Genomic DNA, 19,653 nt, shown 5'->3' on the forward strand with positions numbered 1-19,653 from the left:
AACTGCTGATAGTAAAAACATAAATTCAAGGTGCTTAAAGAGACAGTTTGCCCCAAAATCAAAAACACATATTTTCCCTCTTACTTGTGGTGCTTTTTATTATCTAGATTGTCTTGATGTGAGTTGTACAGTGTTGGAGATGTCGGCTGTAGAGATGTCTGCCTTCTCTCCAATATTTTGGAAATAGATGGCACTTGACCTGTGGTGCTCAAAGCATCCAAAAAAATTATATATATTTTTAAAACTCAAAAGTAATGCCTTTTTCCAGAAATCATGACCAGGTTACTTGTTGTGAGCAGTTTTATGTAGGACCTATTTTCTCTCTGCTTAACTATACCTGTGAACTGTATCACTGCGCTGAAAGAAGCGTGCATATACTGCTATCTCACCTAGCACCACTGAGCTAAAGTTACAGCTCAGCCAAGAGGGGCGCCATTAATGTTTACATCACAAGCCTCTCTGCCACGTGTCGATCCACGCTTCCCTCTGTGCAGTGATACGGTTGGTGGAAAAATAGTTCTTACACATAACTGCTCACAACAAGGTCTGTGGATTATCTTGTGGTGAACTGTCCCTTTAAGACAAGTTAAATCAACAGCAGCTTATTCATACTGACATGTGTTTAGAGCTGAAAGTGTTAAGTTCATAAAGAAATTAAGAAATTATCATGGGTCCTTGAAAAGACATGGAACAATTTGGAAATTTTGTCCCTGACAATGTTTGGGAACCCTGATAATCACTTTGTGTATTTAGCACCTTTCAAAATTACTGTTACAAAATGCTGCAAAGAAAAGGAAAAATAAAGGAAAACAAACAAATACAAATTCACAGCAAATAACAATTAACCACAAGGAAAGTAAATGGAAGGTCAAACAAATGAATATAAGCTGCTATTGTCTCACAGTGTAACTTGCTGCTATTTCTCTGTCAGCCCTGTTTTTTTTTACTTTGGTGACGTCTTTAGCGTTGAGTTATTTTTGCCGTTGTGTTGATTACCAGAAGTCATTCAGAAGAGCACATTAACTTTTTGAAACTCTTCGCGTCTGTGTTGATGAAGCTTGAATTTCCTTAGGTGGCACTTCTTTCCTTATTTGTTTTAATGTGCGCACTGCTGCTGGGAGCATAAAAAGAATTGACCTTTTGTGGTCATTTTCCTCAGAAAATCGACTTCAAGATTTCATTAAGTTTGTGTGAGTCGATGGAGGTGGTAGAAAGATTTCTGACTGCGTTTACTTGTGGTGAAGTTCATTGTTCACCCAGATTTACTCGACCTCTTCAGTGAATGACATCACCGTGCCGTACATTAAAGGGGGGGGACTGTGCCGCCCTTTTGGTTTTCTGCATCTGTGATTGAAAGCTTTTGGCAAACAAAGCAGGAAGCCAAAGCCTTTTCTCTTTTAGTCTGAAAGTGTCGTCTATGAGCAGCCTGGTGTTTTTCTCGATTTGTGACACTGAGTCAGTGGTTGGAACCTGCTGGCCTCGGTGTCCTCGGCACCGTAAAAATGGACACACAGAAAAGAGGCCACGCTCAGCAGGGCACACAATGCCGCGTGCCAATCAAAGCAGAGCGGCCGTCAGAGTTTCTGGGATACACAGAGTGGTTGCTACGGAAACCTTGTCTGCCTCCAATTCAACCGCTGAGGGATGTGTGATGTTGCGTTATCTGCCAATAAGACGTTGCTATGGCCATGAGATGCACAGAATCACATGATGGAGGAGCTGGTGGTGCTTTCTAGTGTTATCTGATCCGCTGATAATCAACGCAGGTGGATGAAGCAACTTTAGATTTGTTAATATATTTCATTTAAGTTGCCATCAATGTTATTCCAATAACATAAAGTTAGAAACAGTGGTGGACGTAGTGGAGCATTTAGCTGCACAAAACACCCTAAAGTTTAGATTTTCCAGTTTAGGCTTTCTTAAAATGCAGTGGAAAAGTGTGTGAGATTTAGAGAAATTGTAGTAACCAGAGCAGTTTACATTTTTTTTATCTAAAAGATTTTCAGTGTCATGGAAGATTATTTACCTGATTCCAGCTGTTGATGAGGCCTTTAAATTTGATCGCAACCGGTATTTATTTTAGCCGAAGTATTACACCATAAGCGCATCTCTCTGAAGTGGTCAGCGAGAGATTTTGCTCTTCTGCTATCCTCTATTCACACGAAGAGCTCTGACTTTGCTTGCTTGTGTGTCTCTGTCCATCTCTGATTTTCTCTGTGTTTGCGTGTGAACAAGTGTGTGTGTTTCTGTCTGTGTGTGTCCCGTTTCTGACAAATATGTGTGAGCATTGGATGCATACTTTCTCATTTATCAAGATCAGATCATTCATTTCTAATATAGCCTTTATATGATTTATGACAGATTATCAGTGTGCTTTCCTGCCAGATTTACTTGTGGCTCGCAGAAAAAATAGACCGGATGCCGAAACAATGTCTGCAGATCGTGAACCTGTCCAGGTGCTCGGCGCCCAATCTGTTAACATGGATCTGTGCCCAGTGTGAACCCGGCGTTAGGCGCATATACACGTGAAAACAGGGTCCAGGTTGAAAATGCCAAAGTTTTTCTTGGTCCTTTACTCAAGGAATCTATAAACAGTTGCCCTAAAGACCTTAGCGACCAAAGTAAGGAGAAAATAAACTCTTAAAAAGTTACAATACCAGTACCCTTAAAGTAATACTGACACCAATAGAGTACTTCATTTCATACCTTCTTTTTTTTCTTATTTAACACCTATCATGGGATTGTTAGCACTCAGTTAACTACTTTAATTACTTCAATTACTTTCAAACGTTTTGGTGCCACTTCGGCACACTTCTGAGCTGCCAACTTCATCAAAAACATCATGCTGCATCGCTTGGGAGCAGTTATGACATTCGAAAAGAAAACAGCGCAGTCAAACTGATTAAGTCGCTGACGCTCGCTCACGTCACATCAAGTTTGGACATGGTTATATCTGCCCAGTCAGTAGTTTTTAACCACATCAACTTAAGGTGCACACAAAACAAAGAGCTGATGGGAAATAGGCTTTGTGTAATTGACTTAACTAATATTAAAATTTCATAGTAAAGGCCTACCTTACATTCACTGTCTAAAAATATTAGTGGTGTAAACAAACTACATGAAAGACCAGAAAACAGAAATAACTTTGATAACATAGATTTAGTTGTACATTAAACAGAATCCTAAGGGGAAAAAAACTTGAAGGTTTTATACAACCTGAGACAGATAGGACATTAGTCGGGCAGCTTGCTGATGCTGCCGGTCTGAAACGCACGCTGAATGAGTAAAGAGGGTTTTGCCTGCAGGCCTGTTCTGTTCTCTGATCCCGCTCTTTGGCCATCCTCCCACTCTGCCTCTCGCTTCTTCTCCTTCTTCTTATTGATTTTATCATTATTATCCAGAGTAAACAGGCTGTAGATGGACCACCAACAGGGTTTAGCAAACTGCCACACTGTGCTGTGGTTTTACATGGAGAAGGAAACATTCCCTATCTATAATACCATATGCTGCTCATGCTTCAAATCGAGATGAGATTATTTATATTACCTTGACTTACTTCTTTCCTACATAAACACAATTAAAAGTGCCTTACATAATGCATCAAAAACTCTGAATAAACCATACAGCGTAAGACATAAAAGCACACAGTCTATGCAAGCTTACAATTATATTTCATTATGCTAAAACTCAACATTCATATTAACAGTTGTTTTTTTTACTCCTGTCACTTACTACTCACTGTAATCTCATTTTTCACTGCGAATATGCAAGTCCTGTGCCTCTATGGAAACAGCACAATCGTGGCTTGTAGTATGAAAAGCTTATGGATGTCTTTTGTGCAGTATAACACAGTTATAATGACATAAATCGTAAAAAAGAAAATAAACAAAAGTTGGATTTCTTTGATAATGAAGTGCCCACGAGTGTTACCAATATTGGCAAAAAAATAGGGCTGATCATGCTATGCATATTGAGCTATACATTTTTACAACATCTACTTACAACCTCTCTCATCCTCCATCTCTGCTCTGTGTAGACAGCCTGCAGTCCATTTCTTCTTTGAGTGACTGATTGTCTCACACGAGTCATTCATGACATCCGAGTTGTGCTGAGAAGTGCAGAATTTAGCGTTTGTAACAGGATCTGGTTTGTGCAAACTTTATATTTTTGGAGTGATCTCAGCATTTTAAGTTTTGATTTGGTTATTTTTGCTCACAGAAGTAATTGTCACATAATGTGCTCTTAGACCTTTGGAAAATCAAAAATGTCTGTTTTTACAGTTTCTAGCTATGATACATGGTGTAATTTTGGCTACTTTTGAAAAAAAACATGCATTTAAACCTGCCAGCAGGATAAAAGGACAAGAAAAAACAAACTAAAAAATCACGTGACTTCAAAAATGCCAGAACAGCTGTGAAAGAGAAGTTGTTTTCAGACTGTTTTTTTGAACAAGTTTGTTTCCAAGGTCAAGAAAAAACTTTTCAGTCTCAACTTTTTAGGACAACATCAATGAGAACACTTCCTAGAGCATACAAAAATGGAAAATTTGAGGATTTACAATACCATGACAACTAGTCAAAACTGCACCTGCTGAGGAATATGGTGTGAAAGCTTCCAAGCAGCCACTAAATACACATTTCAGTAAAAAAAAAAGTCAAAACCTTGCAAATTTGTCACACTACAATTGTATTTTCCAAGTAACACCTACAAGTGCACCTGCTTCTACTCTCGATAGGTGCAGCATCTTTCCCATTCATTAAAATAACAGCAGGTGTTATGTTGGCAGATTTTAGTCAGTGGTGTTTGTTAAATGTTGCAAACTCGTCTTTAAACTTTTGCAACTTTATTAAAACTTTTTTGCCAGCAGCACACTGTAAACTGTGACTGTTTGTGGTGTGCAGGTCGTGATGCAGCTGGTGCGTCTGCTCCCCGACGGCCACAGGATGAAGAGGGAGGTGGACATGGCCCTGGACTCTGTCAGCGAGACCATGACCCCCATGCACTACCACCTGCGAGAGATCATCATCTGCACGTACAGACAGGTACAGCACATCTCTCTGGAGTGTTCATTACCTGGTAGTTGAAAGCAATACATTTGAAACAGTTAAAGTTGACAGTCTGAGAGCAACGAAAACACTAAAGGCAGCGCATTAAGGTTAATAGTGTTTGTTTTCCGTCATATTTCTGTCTTTGTGAGGACCACTTTTATTTTAAACCCTGTGAGTGGGTTTTTTTTAGGGCATTTTGGCCTGTACTCACTTTGTCAATGAGCTGTTTTGAGGATTAGGACTATTTTGGGGGGTTACGGTCAGAATTAGGTTTTGGTTAATGTCACGGTTGAGATTATAGCTAGGTATGGGGCATTGTGTAATTAAGAGAAGAACTGAAATACATTAACCCTTTGAAACCAGGATCAACATCAGTTTTGTCATTTAAACACCTGTCGCAAGTATCTTTAAAAGGTGAGCATATTGTTTTTATTTCCTCCTAAAATATGGGGAAAAGGCAAAAAGCATCTTGGCATGGAATGTCCTGCAAAACTGCAACAACAAAAAAAAAAAGGTAAAAGGCGACAAAAAAAGACCTAAAATTAAGCTTTTAAAGAAGAGAGAGAAATAATGGAAAATTATCAAATAACTAGGAAAAAAATCAAAAAATCCATATTAATAATTATTATATTATAATTATAATTATTATTATTATGTTTATTATTATAATTAGTTTTAGTTTTCATCTCCTGTTTTTGTTCTTTTACTTTTTTATGCAAATTTTAGGTCATTTCCTCATAACTTTTTATTGTTTTCTCGCAAATTTTTAGGTAATTTCTTGTCAAGTTGCTCATTGCCTTCTTTCCATGTTTTTTTGAAGTAATCAAGCCAAATTGCTCAGGTTTCAAAGAGTTAACTGGAAACTCACTGTCCATATTAGTATTCTGATAATCTTGAATATAAATTGCAAATACTTGCATCTCCAAAAGCAAAGAATCATCAAATATTCCTCTGAACATCTCGGACGATGTCTATTGTTTTATCAGAAAAAAAAACATCGCAGCATCTTTGATGGAATGAATCCGTCCTTTTAATATTGAGACACAATCAGCATGTTAATAAGGATTTCGGTGCAGTTATGCATGAGTCCCATAGATGGCGTCAAGAACTTGTTAAGCCGTTTTTTAGAATCTCAGAGACATGAATGAGGATAAACTGCTCTCTATGCAGGAGCTGCAGAGTGTGGAAAATGATTGTGTTCACTTATCTGTAAAAATCAATGGAATTCCTTTGGGTCTAAATGGAAAAATAGTGAGAGGAAAAAAGGCAGAAAAAGAAATTATTGCTGTTGTTTTTTTTCAGCTTTTGCCTCAAAGTTTTTTGAAGTGTGACTGCTCTACAACAGGGCCGCTGATGTTTTCATTGTTGAGTAATCTGTCGATCGTTTTCTGAATTGGTTGGGCTAGAAAATGTCAGAAAATTGGGACAAATGTTGATCAGTGTTTTCCAAGGCTTACGATGATGCCCTCGAACATCTTGTTTTGTCCACAACCCAAAGAAATTCAGTTCAATGTCATAGAATAGTAAACATACCAAAAAAAATGCACATTTAGGGAGCTTAAACCCCCCCCATAAACCGTGAAATCAATTATCAAATGAGTTACTGATTACTTTGATATTTGACAACTAATTGATTAATCATTACCACTCTGCCCATGTCACGACATCATACTTTCACATAAAAATGATTCAAATGAGCCACAAGACTTTGATCTTTATTGGACTTTTTGATAGCCAGTTTTGTTTTTAGTAATCAAATATTATTTTTTTACTCTTTTTCAAGATATTTCAGCGATCAACAGTAAACAATAACATATCATTCTTTCGTGATTTAAACTTAAATCGGGCCACAAGACTTTAATCGCAAATCAGCTTTTTGATAACCAGAATATTTTTTATGAAACCACAGTTTGTGTTTTATTCTTTTTGAAGATTTTGCAACGGGTGCGTAGTACCTGGAGCCCACTCTAATCTCCACGTCTTAAAAGTTTCTCAAAATAACATGTTAAATTCCCAGGACTTCCCCACTTTTTGCATAATTTCCATGTCAAATTTGAGACAAATTTGTTCTATCTCACTTATATTACTCTGATTATGACATAACTTCTTTCTTTCTTTTTTGATAAATAGCTGGAAACTGCAAAGAAATTATGAAAATTCATTGATTCCCATGAAATCTGAGCCCCCTTTTTCAAATACAGAATTAATGTGAGGACTCCTACTAAGTAAACGATAGGTACACATGTAATTTATTCAAGTCTCTTGTTGCTCGTAGTGAAGATATTTTTCAATATGCCTTTTAGTAAATGCAGTCAAGGAGAAAGGGGTAGTAGAAAATGTTCTTTAATCTTTACTTGGTGAAAAAAGGACGCAGTGCAGCTGCATATTTGAAAGGTGTTCTGCTAATATGCACACTGTGTAAAGAAAAAAAAAACATAAAGACACCAAAATACGCTTGTTGTGGGGCTTTGGAAGACCTATCTGGACAAGGTCTCTCCTGATGCTGTGGCCTCTGCAGGACCACGGCTCTGTTTTAGCCATTTGTAATGCAGACTGTAATCACTGTGCCTCTGTGCACCGTCAGCCGTTCTCAGTGCGCTGGAGGCACCCGGTCCTGTCTCCACCGTATCAATGGGCCTCATTGTCCTGTGAACCTTGTCTTTCGCCTATATTCTCCCTCTGTCTGAAAGTCTGTCACTTTCTGATGCCAGGCTCCAGGAAAAGGCTCGCTGTCGGCTCACTTTCAAAACATTCGTACAATAATTGCATAAGCAGTTGCAAAAGTTTTATACATTGTTTTTACACAGTTGTATTTTAGATATTGTGAGGTAAAAATGCAAGAGCTCACCCTGTTTCAGAGTTCAGGAGGATCATTTTGGTTCTTGTGTTTGTAGTTAACATTGATAATTACATTGGACCCATTAGTAGTGCTCTGTAGCAATGTTTTTATGGGTGGTTCCCTGTTTTGTTTGTGTCGTGCAGTCTAGTGAGGATGCAGGAAATGGGATACACATTCCTGTTAGCACTTTCATGCTATTTTATTGATAGACAGCTGGTGGCTCCAAAAAACAAAGGAGAGTGACAATGTGTCAGCTGAGGCAGTGAAGAAGAAAACAAGCAAGCTAGCTTCTTTAAATGTAAACTGTGCGTAACAGCGATCAGGATTGCAGATTGCAGCCAGCTTGTTCACGAGGTTACCAGGAGCCGCATTATCCGCAAAGGTCTCTTTCTCTTCAAAACAAGCATGCCTGATGATTTAAACATGCAAAAGCACTGAATAAAGCAGTTTCACCTTAAAAAGTCTGTGTTTGGGGCACCTGGTGGTTCACTGGATAGTGCGGCACCCCATGTGCAGAGGCTGTGTCCTCGCCACAGCGGCCGCGGGTTCGAGTCCAGCCTCGACCCTTTGCTGCATGTCTCCCCCTCTCTCTCTGCCCCGTTCACGCTCACACTGTCCTATCACTTAAAGGCAATACAAAAAGCCCAAGAAAATTATCTTTGAAAAAAAAAAGTGTTTTTCAGACGCTGCTCTTTGAAGAGGAGCAACAAGAATAAAAGCAGAATAAATTGCAGTTCTAAAGCGTAAACACTTAAACTTTGTCTCCGTTTTTTCAAGCATTTAACCCACCGCAGAATACCTTGTTGACCACAATTAACTCTACACACACTGAGCACGCCCGTCTCCATCTATTTTTTTTTTTTTTATGTTGAAGTGCTATTTTCAAATGTTGATTGCAAACACAGCAACACTCATTCAAAGACACATTGATGGTGTAGCGTCACAGCATGTCTCTGCATGCTGCGCTCTGTTTGCATTTGTCCCTCGTTCGGCAAGACGCCACGTTTCATTGATTGGCTTTAGGGCTGTCAAATTGCATCCAGAGTCTTTTAGGCATTGACGATGCCCATTGCAAACTGAAAAAAGAACTTCGAGGTTCCAGACTAACATTCATGATTTTGTCTGGCAATGTTAGGTGAGATGTTTGAACAATTCTGACCATCATACATGACCTGCTGGTTGTGCTCGCCCACAGTTTTCCTTATTTGTCTCATCAGACTTCTTTTTGGTGATTTCCATATTTCCACAGTTACTTGCATGAGACACTTTAATTGTCATTGTAGATGTACAATGAAATTATTTTTGGAAATAATAATATCAACAGAAATCTAAATTTAAAACATCATGACAAGATAAAAACAATGTAAAACCAAAGATAATGACGAGATGAAACAGTGGCGAATAAGTCTATACATAAATAATACTTAAAATGATAATACGAAGAGTGTCTGAAATATTAATAAATAAATGGCAGCAGCAGGCTTGTAGTGCATTGTGGCTCAAGTCATCGCAGGATATAAAGTGCGTGTGCTTAAATCCGTTAGACAGCTATAGGTGTGTACGTGTTGTGGAGGAGGGGGTGATGGAGGCCACAGCTCTGCGGAAGAAACTGTTCTGTCTGTTAGTGCAGGTTTTTATGGTTCTGTATCTCTTTTGCAAAGGTAATGGGACAAACAGACTGTGGACGGGTGGATTGGGTCTCTATTTAGGCTGCTAGCTTTCTTTTGAAGGCTGCTAACATACGCAGTGTCCAGGTTTGGGTGCAGAGCTCCCACAATCCTCTGAGCCGTCTTCACCGCCAAATCCTTCTGATTCTGTGCAGTGCAGCTGTCGTAACGCACAGTTATACAATAATAGAGAATGCTCTCTGTGGCTCTGGTTGTGGTGGTTAGCATACAATGTCATTATAATCAACAGAAATAATGGCCTGAACCAGTGGTTCCCAACTGGTGGGTCATGGTCCAAAAGTGGGATCACAGGTTCATTCTGAATGGACCTCAAGTGACTCGCAACCATGTTAAGTTTGTGAAAAACACACAAATTTTGAAGTACAGGGAATTTCCAGCAAATAGCTTTTGTTTTTATGTACAGTTTAATGTAGTTGAACAAGAGTTTTGGTGGGTTTTTTTCCTCGGAAACAGTAACTGTTCTTGGCATTATTTGAGTTAACGTGCTGTGTCTTTGAACGGGTCTTGAAGCAATAATAAGCACTGTTTTGGTTGTGGTGTCGGAAATGTAAAAATTCAATGATAATTTATTTTTTATTTTATCTTTATTTTGATGGACCCACAGTTCTGAAGACATGTTTTCTTTAAAAATTGCCTTTTTTTTTACAGACAAACAACACACCCAAAAAAGTTTAAGGAAAAAAATTGCCAAAAATATTAAAAGAAAATTCAGATCCAGGGTAACCTTCAATGTCCTCAACTCCTAGAAACGCCCTTTGTTTTTAACTAATCGTACTTTATTATTTAATTGTGTTTTAAGCTCACGTGCTATTTACATTTTGTCAAATAAAATTGAATGTGATCATTTTTCTTATGTGTGGACATTGAACTAATGACTAAGGAGAAATTTGGACCCAGTATCTGGACCAGTTGGGAACCACTGTCCTAAACTACAGAAACCTAAACCGGGACCTAAATTTGTAATAAATCAGAATCATCTTTTAAACTTCTGTATGGAGCTCAGGTTGGCACTGCGTATGTTCCCCTTTCAGCCTTTCCCTTCCTGCTTGAACCAGCAGGCCAGGTGATAAACAGTGCCAGATGTTGCTCGAACCTGGCAGGCAGCAGCAGACGAGAGAGGAAGGAGAAAAGGGGGGAAGAAGAGGGGAAAAAATTTCACCCCCAACTCTCTCTCTCTCTCTCTCTCCTGGTCGCCCTCCCCCTCTAAAGCACCCTCCTCCTCTTTGACAGTGGTTGGAAAATGTGTCTTTGATAGAGAAAAAATATATTTACACTGGGACCCGAACCGTCCGCCAGCTCCCAGAGGGGCCTGGGAAGGGAGAAGGGGTGGGTTTTTGTGTTCGGGGGGGTTTGGTTCTCCTTGAAGGGCCCTGTAAATCGCTGCTGCCAACCAGGCGTGACCTCGCGTTGCAGATGCGTCCTCCAACATCAAGGCCGACGCAGTGGAGAGGCTACTTCCTCTCCTCCTCCTGGCTCCTGCACAAAAATCAGCTGCGGGGGCCGTTCTTTCCATCAGCAAGCCAGTTAGAAATTAAAAATCACCTCAGGCCATTTAAGCACACTGGGCGATCTTTACTTTGATATTGTTCCCTTTCTTTTTGGAGCTGTGTGTGTTTACAGGTGTGTATGAGACACTGGCTAGAATTGTTGTCATTAGAAACAGTCACGATCTCTTGATATACATTTCTTACCCGTCTGATTGTTTCTTTCTTGCCATTATCGCAATTTTACTTTTAATCATCTGACCAAATCACTATAATTTGTCAGCAGTATATTCAATTTTCTGATTGTCCAGTACATCAATGGGGTCTGTCATACCTACTGTTACCTTTCAGACCTACCCTGTGTCCTGGAAATGATGTTTGTCATTTTCATTAATAGGTGTGGTGACAATTTAATTCCTGTCTGAATTATGTTTAGAGGTGTTTGGGTTGGCTTGAGGACATAAAAAGTGCAGGACTGTGAGAAGAGAATCACATGTCTTTCCACTTAGGTTTTAGGTTAGATTTAAGCAGCAAACGCACTTTGGTTAAGGTTAGGCAATGATCATGATTTCGGTTAAATGTTAGAGGTTCAATGTGTAGGATTTAGGGGGACTGATTTGGCAGAAATGGAATATGACATAAAAAGTATGTTTCCTGTGGTTTAATTACCTGAAAATAAACATAGTAAGAAGAGCATTGCGTTTTCGTAGCCTGAGCATATGAGCCTTTTGTATCTTCGTAGAAAACAGGTCCTCGTCCACAGAGTCCGCTATGTTGCATCGCCATGTTTCAACAGTAGCCCTGAACGCACCAAATACTGACTCTAGATAGGACCACTTTCATAAAATGCGTCATAAAACCTCTTGTTTTGAACATAAATCTGCTTTATTCAGTGTTTCGTACGAGCTGAAATTAACAGATCTGTTGGTTTTCAAGGAAAAAATACATATGTGGATAATTCGGCTCCTGCTTAAAAACCGCCTGAACGTCTGGATCTTAAGTTATCAGAGAAAACAAGTGAGCACACATTAGCATGCTCTGGGCTCGTGGTCCGTCTGTCGGACAAACACTGATTTGATGAGAAACTGATTTATTTTGTGTTTTTACCTGTCTTATCTCCTGGTCCATTTGTTATGGAGGGAGACACCTTTGTGGATAATTCCCTGTAAAAACCTTCCTAACAATGAACACTGAAGGAAATTTAACTGGGAGATGTCTCAACTGGTGGGAATCTGCAATCCTATTTTTTAGGTTATTTTTTAAATATTTTATTGAAAAATATGGCACATTACAAAACACAGACATATACTCAGATATGCATATGCACATATATACATACACATGATAATACATAAAAATATATAACCTCTGCAGTGTGCATCTCAATAGGTCGTAGGCAAAAAATACTTAATACTTAAAAATACTAAAAAGTGTTTTTTGTGTACAAAATACAATGAAGACAAAAAGGAAAAAAAGAGTAAGAAATAAAAAAAATCTAAATAAATAAAAAAAGAAAAAGAAAGGAAAGGGAGGAATCTGCAGTCCTCACTGCAAGATGCCACTAAATCATACACACTGCTTCTTCAGAAAATAAATAAATAATGCTGTAGTATCTATGAATGGAGAGTGTATTAAAAGGTTGCCTGTTTTGGCAGGATATAAATTAAATGCATTGTCAGTAAACATTTTTTCAATTTGCCAGTTTAATTGGCAACATCTGTCAATCAAACAATCTGACCCCAAATGAAATCTGTTGAAAAAAATATATTTTATACTTATGCAAACTAGGTCTATTGGCCCCGAATTCGAAAACGAAGGGAAAAATGTGTGGCAATGGGTTGGACTGAAGTAAGTCAATGTAAGTAGTTGTGTAAGTAAATGTGTAATACAGAATTGATTGACAGTTTATACAATATGCTTTAAATAATAGTCAAAACAGGGCGAGGTCAGAATGACTCCAGAGGACAAAAGCTGTATAGCAATTGGGAGGACATTACGAGGGTTAATAGAAAACATAATTTGCTCGGCATTAGTCTTCTCTCGAAGACTAATCGAGAGGTCGCAGAAATAGAGATCGTCACATCTGACAGTCTCAGAAACGCAACTTCTAATGCTTTTCATGAGGTGAAAGTTTCAGCAATTTTCCTGTATCACCACCTTTCAGAAAATGGAATCCCTTCTCACTCAGGTGGTGAGAAAGCTTAAATGCACAGAACAAGAGTGAATGAGCGCTCTCAGTGTGTGTGTGTGTGTGTGTGTGTGTGTGTGTGTGTGTGTGTGTGTGTGTGTGTGTGTGTGTGTGTGTGTGTGTGTGTGTGTGTCCAAAGAAAGGCCCTCATGGTTTGGACGGGGCAGTGGAAAAATATTTTCAGAAAGGGGAGAATGCTATGAGCAGGTTTTCTTGAGGAAAGGTAGTGGACTTCGTTGGGGAAGAAGAAGGGGGAGCAGCTGAGGGGACCACCGCAGCACTGACAGCGAGATTAATTTTACTAACGAAGAAGAGCGAGGGATTAGAAAGAAAGAACATCAGAGTGAGGGAGAAAAAAAGTAAGAGGCAGTCGGAGCTGGGAAGATTAACGACCCACATTGTCTGCATTCTGCAGCTTTGCACTTTTATCTTGATTATCGTTAATATTTCGTCTTAAAGGTCTTTATGTGAGCACTTTTCTTCTCAATTAGGATGACTACTTGACATAAGTGGACCAATTACAAGGTTGAGTCAGTAACAGCCAAGGGAAATATTGGCAGGAAAATGAGCCCACCTGAGCGAGAGATGGGTTCTTCTTCACCTCGCCTGAAGTGCGCGTTGACTCACAAGCTCCTGAAAAGAGGCTCTTATTTAGATCCAACACAGGGCGGGAGCGAGGAAAGTGGGAGAGCCAGAGGTTGTTGTTTTTATTCATAATTTCCAGCCTCTCACATGCCAATGCCAATAGCAGTATTTGCTGTCTACAAAATAACTTATTTTGACGGAATCCCATCTGAGCAGGTGCAACCAGCTGAGCTATTTGGATGGAGGTAACACCGTCTCTCTGTGCACTTAAAGTCCAGAGGGCAGAGGGTTGAGATGCAGTTTTATGTCTGAATGTGTGTGTGGCAGTATACGTCGAGGTAAATAAAGCATCTCTAGGGACTTTCCGGAGGGGGGGCGTATGCACAGCTGCTCCGAGTCAGTTGCTATTCAGGAGCTCATTTATTTTAAGGGAGTTTCCACAGCTGTAAATGACTTCAGATGATTCTCCATATACATCTAACCAGTGTTTAATGTCCCTGATGATGTCTAGGGCTGTCCCTTTGAAGTGTAGTTGTAGGTTTTGTTTTTTTTTTTGTTTTTTTTGCTCGTCTGTGCTGTGCAGTGTGCTTCTGGTGACGTTTCGGTCCCCAGATTTGCTGCTGAGTGAGTGCTCTCAACTTTCACGCTACTCTTTGACTCAAGCAGCTGCGGCATTGAGGAGATAACTTGGCGTGGAGGGTAAAAGAGACTGCTTGTCTGCTTAAAAGTGGTGACATTACACCTCACAGCATGTGCAGTCTCTGGCTTTTGTTTGATATCTAGTGTTAGAAAAACATTTTGTTGCACAGTTACAATCCGTCATTAGCCTGTTTACAATATTATGTAAATGCGGCTGTCACACTGAATGTCCTGCTGAGCCACATTTATATTTTGAAAATGTATATGGCAACAAATTGAATTGTGGAATATTGGTATTGTTTTCTTGATTTATGTGCCTTATATAGAAACTTTAAAGAGTAGATTTAGTTGCATGTTTGCAGCAGATACCAAGATCTTTGAGTTTTTGAGCGGATTTTGTGAATTTGTATTTTTAGGTTTCCTACTCTATTAGCAGGCCAATCATACTTGTGAATTATGATGAAGTGTTTTCATGGCCGTATATTTGGTGGAAGGCAGAGTGCAGGCAGGGTCTTTTGAACCAGGTGATTTGACTGATCAGCACACCTTAAAACAACCAGTTGAATCACCCGGCACACTGCGTCATCAGGACAATGGCACGGAAGCAGACTCAGTTTTCATGGCAACCGGTTCAAACCCCTGAATTATAATCATTTTGAGATGGCTTATTATTCTAAGTTCAGCTACCACCAAAGGTTTAAGTTTGATTCCTTTGTTACTTTGTACTGTGTAGCTCCCCTCCACCATGGTGCTGCACTGTCACTCACACAGCATGCTCTATCGGAGCCGAAATTATGTGACTTAAAATGTTATTTTGACCAAATTACACCCAACAATCAGAACTTTTGAACTGCGTAGATTTGGTTACTGACTCTCCATATCAGTCAGAACCTAAAACTTCTGTATCCGCCACATTGTTAGTATAGTTAGTATATTTCGTGTAGATAAACGCAGCTTTAAAGTTAATTGGTATGCCCAGCTATGCAGTTAAAACCTTTGCAATACAATTCAGCAGCACCACATTCAGTATTTATATGCAAATGATAAAACTTCCCATAAACATGAGTATCAGCATAACAAAATTAAATATAAAAAAATATATGTAAACCTGCTGCAAAATACTTGCACACAGACTTAAGCCTGTTGTGCAGAACCATATTCTTGCTGTTACACATTAATTAATGGAGGTATTATCAAAAGCATCGCCCACTGCAACAAGCATTCATTATCATTATCATTCATTCATAAATCATGCCGCCAAGTGCCTTAGACACAGTGAGGGGCATTCTTTTCCGAAATGGAAATGGGTCCTTGAAAAGTCATATAAAAGTTTAGAAAAATTGTCCATGAAAATGTATAATAGTTAGAATTCCATTAACAAAAGTACACTAACAAGAGTAAAAGTACTCAGTGCCCCCATCAGTGTTAGAATTGGAGCATTATTGTTGGTGTATTATATATGAAATCTTTATATGCAATATTACAACATACTAAATGACTTACTGTATAGATTATCCTAATTCGTGCATAATGGCCTTGCATCATTACGTTGTTCGTTAATTAGACCTAAAGAGCTAACAGCTGTTTTATTTTGCAGTTATGATTTTACAGCCGCTGCCAAAAGCCTCTGCACTTAATGCAATGTTGTGTTATTTTTTCACACTTTCCCTGCGTGAGATCGTGCTCTCATTCTCATCATGCCGACCACTTTAGAAAGCGTTGTGCTTTTCCTCCTAGCCTTTCCCCCTTTACCCTGAATAACTGAACTGCCCTGGTCTGCCCTTTGCCCTGACCTCCCTCACGTCCCCAACCCCCATCTTAACCACCGGCCCCAGGACAGTGCTCCAGACCTCGCTGAACGCTGCACAGAAGGGTGGCCATTTCCTGCCCCCACCCACTAAACCTGTCATTCCCCCCAAGCCCACAAACCAGGAATAACTACCTCCAAAACCGTGCATGAGTGTTTAAGCATGCCCCCAGTAGCTGTGGTCACGGTATCTGGTCGATCCTGTTAAGCCCCAAATCATTTCACCAGGAAAAGGTCCACCATTTTTGTCTCAGCATTCACACTAGATAGCCACTGGCACTGAACAAATACCTAAGGACATACAATCCCAGCGGTGAAGTCACTTAAATGCCAACCATGTGGGAGTCGTGACTTGGTTGGGTTGCACGTCCGTAACACCCCAGAAGCAGTGTTTCGTACGTGAGGGCAGTTGAGCAACAGATGACTCCCGTGTTAACGATGCCATAACTACTCCCAAAGTGCCAACAACTCAGGAAGGAACACTCAGGCTGCCTATTCACATAGGTTTTTCTCTCCTACACAATACGACACAGTGTTCTTCTTGGAAATTATACAGCTTTGTTGTTGATTGACAGGTGTGCAGGTGGTGAATTTCATGTGTTGCTGTTTTTATGACTAACTTACAGAAACTAAGATGAGGCTGAAGATAGATAGATACATAGAAGATACTTTATTGATCCCTGCAGGGGAATTAATGTATCCAGCAGCTCAAAAAACACATAACCGTTAATAAATAAATAAAATCCACAAAAACAGAAAAAGAGCAATAAAAGTCTAAAGCCACGTCAGCAACCTTGTGAGGATATGATGACTATTGCACAACATAAAACAAAACCGTGGATAAGGAAAACTGAGAGACACATCCATATGACTAACAGGGCAAAGCCTGGTTCCAGACCTTTTATCCACCACCCACATGTCTGAGGGATTTCAGTGATTCAAATATATCTAGTGTGCTTTCCATGGTGGGCAGAAAAACATTCTGGCCAATAAGAACTCTGTGGGGGGGATTAAGACTGGTTACGTCATCCTCTTGGCCAGAGACAGAAGAAATTGCTAAAAATGGTGACTAGAGACAGGAGACTTGCAGAATTAACACTCAAATTGAAATTAACTGCTTGTAACAGCTGTGACTGCAGCCTCTGTGTCAACACCACTTATAGGTAGGGCAAAATAATCCCTTCTTCCAAACAGAAAATGGTGAATATAAACTCATCAAAATGAATACTATTGAGAGAACAATGAGGCTGTTCAGTGTGATTATCAGACTAGCGCCTGAGTAAAGTTTTTAAGATAAATCAGCCCGTGCACTTAAAAAACACCATTTGGTCTGTTGCCCTCTTTGTCAGATACGGATGTACCCTTTAGCGTTTGTTTCAGATGCGCTGGGCTTTCAACCAAATCCATGTTAACCGCATTATTAGACGGTCAGAGCAATGGGGCATAGAACAAAGTGCGCAATAATCTGCTTAGGATGGATGGGTCCAACAAGCACAGAACTTTGACTCAGGAGACAGGTGTTCATGTCCTGTGTGAAACTAAAAGTCAACGTTGAGTTATTTTGTCACGTCAGTCATTAGTCAGGTGATTCATTGACCGTCGTTTGTCACGAGAGGCCATGTGACTAACGACTTTTCTAAATCCTAACCCCCTACATTCTTCTCTTTACCCTCACCAAGTAGTCTGACTCACATCCTTTTCTAAGCTTTATGTCAAAAATACACCAAGCAGCAGCAAAGTGTGACTTGCTGCAATAATTACATTTTTCTGCGTTAACTAGGCGTGTTAATGTGTTTCAAGTGGGAAGAAACTCTTTGTAACATAGGTCAACATGTTACTGGATCAGTTTTTAGTCTGGCCACACTTTGGTGCATAATCAAATTTATTCATTCATTCATTCAAACCTTTATTTAAGACTTAAGATTTTCAGTGATGCCTAGCTTGAATAAAGACATTGAAAACAATCAATAAGCAAAAAAAAAAAAACAGTTAAAATATAAATAAAACCATACAAAACAGCAAACAATAAAAGCAATGTAAATAGTGTAAAAATAAAAATGCAGGATAACAAAGTGTTATGATATGGAGGTATAATTAAAAAAACATTCACACAGTTAAAACAAGATCTGAAATAAGACATTTGGACAGCCATAATGGTGGAAGAGTGTCCAAGTTTAAGTACCTTTGCAGATTATTCCATGTATAAGGTGCACTGTACGAGAATGACATTTTTCCTAATGGCAGCCGCTTGGAGTGGCCACTGCAGCTTTCCATAGACACTGCATGGCAGTTCCTTGCAGGCTGCACTTCAGCACTGCGTCGTGTGTTTTTGGCATTACCAAGTAGTTTTGTTGCCGAAGCCTAACCACCAGCTACAATGCAAAAGGCTGCCTGCTTTATGCATCTGCCTAAGTATCAAAATATGAAGAATCGCGTAGGACAGGTGGGGGAAATAGATTTAAACAAACTGAAGTTAAGAAAAAAAAGAACAGAAAATAAATAAAAACATAAATAAATAATTCTGTAGGTGTTACCCATTGGGATCCATAACTTTCTGTACTAAATTTAATAGCAAAGCATCCATCGTAATTTAAAAAGAAAAATCCTCCAGGACCAATGTGAGCATGCTTGTTGCATAGCAACAAACAAATAAAACTTTCTCCACCGCAGCTTTGTGACTCTCTCACGAGAAAAAAGTCAACCATCAATACATTTGCTTTCTGTTAACCCCACGGCATCAATACAAAATGCAGTTTGTGGCCAAGAGTACAAATTTGATTAGAGCTCCAGTGGGTTTTGACATACAGAATATCTGATTAGTTGTAGCTAGCAGACATACCATTTTAATGCCCCAGCATTTGGGTTTGCATGCACAAGATATTTTGATAGCTCAGTAAATGATTGATTCACAGTGGGAGTCTCCATGTGCTCTGTTGCCAGGCATGTGCACGTACAGAATGTACCATAATGCGTGTGGTTAATGTGGGCAGATATTCCAGTCTCTATGTAGGCTAAGTTGATGAGCCCTGTCTCCTCCTGTGGCTTTTTGTAATCTCTGCTCACCAGACACGTGATGTATTTTTGCTTCAGAATTTGGCCTTTTCTAGTCAAACGCCTGTTGACCATTGATTAGTCAGTACATTCCTTTTGAAGTTCCCTGTGTTTGTTTTTTTTCTGAGGCTTATTTTTTGTGTCAAACACTATTTGTTTGATTTTTTTTGCTGTTACATATCCAGTTTAGATATGAAAGAAAGGTTATATTCTGATAGAGATCATAATCCACAAGACTTTGCTTGTGATGTCATGAGAAAGTATCTGAACTCTAACCAAGGTACATTTTTACATTCATTTTCAAGCCCATTTTCAAGGCAGGTC

General features: G+C 39.4%; 1 protein-coding gene across 5 annotated transcripts in view; it reads left to right on the forward strand.

Annotated features, from left to right (window-relative positions):
- pald1a (phosphatase domain containing paladin 1a) overlaps positions 1–19,653 on the forward strand; it is an 84,022-nt gene that overhangs the window by 38,056 nt on the left and 26,313 nt on the right. For all 5 annotated transcript variants that reach the window (XM_042507525.1, XM_042507523.1, XM_042507526.1 and 2 more), the window contains one exon: positions 4,902–5,042. In XM_042507525.1, the coding sequence (XP_042363459.1) occupies positions 4,902–5,042 (141 nt within the window). The remainder of the gene's footprint in view (positions 1–4,901; positions 5,043–19,653) is intronic.

Source organism: Plectropomus leopardus, chromosome 19, assembly GCF_008729295.1.
Source record: "Plectropomus leopardus isolate mb chromosome 19, YSFRI_Pleo_2.0, whole genome shotgun sequence".
NCBI classification, from domain to species: domain Eukaryota; kingdom Metazoa; phylum Chordata; class Actinopteri; order Perciformes; family Serranidae; genus Plectropomus; species Plectropomus leopardus.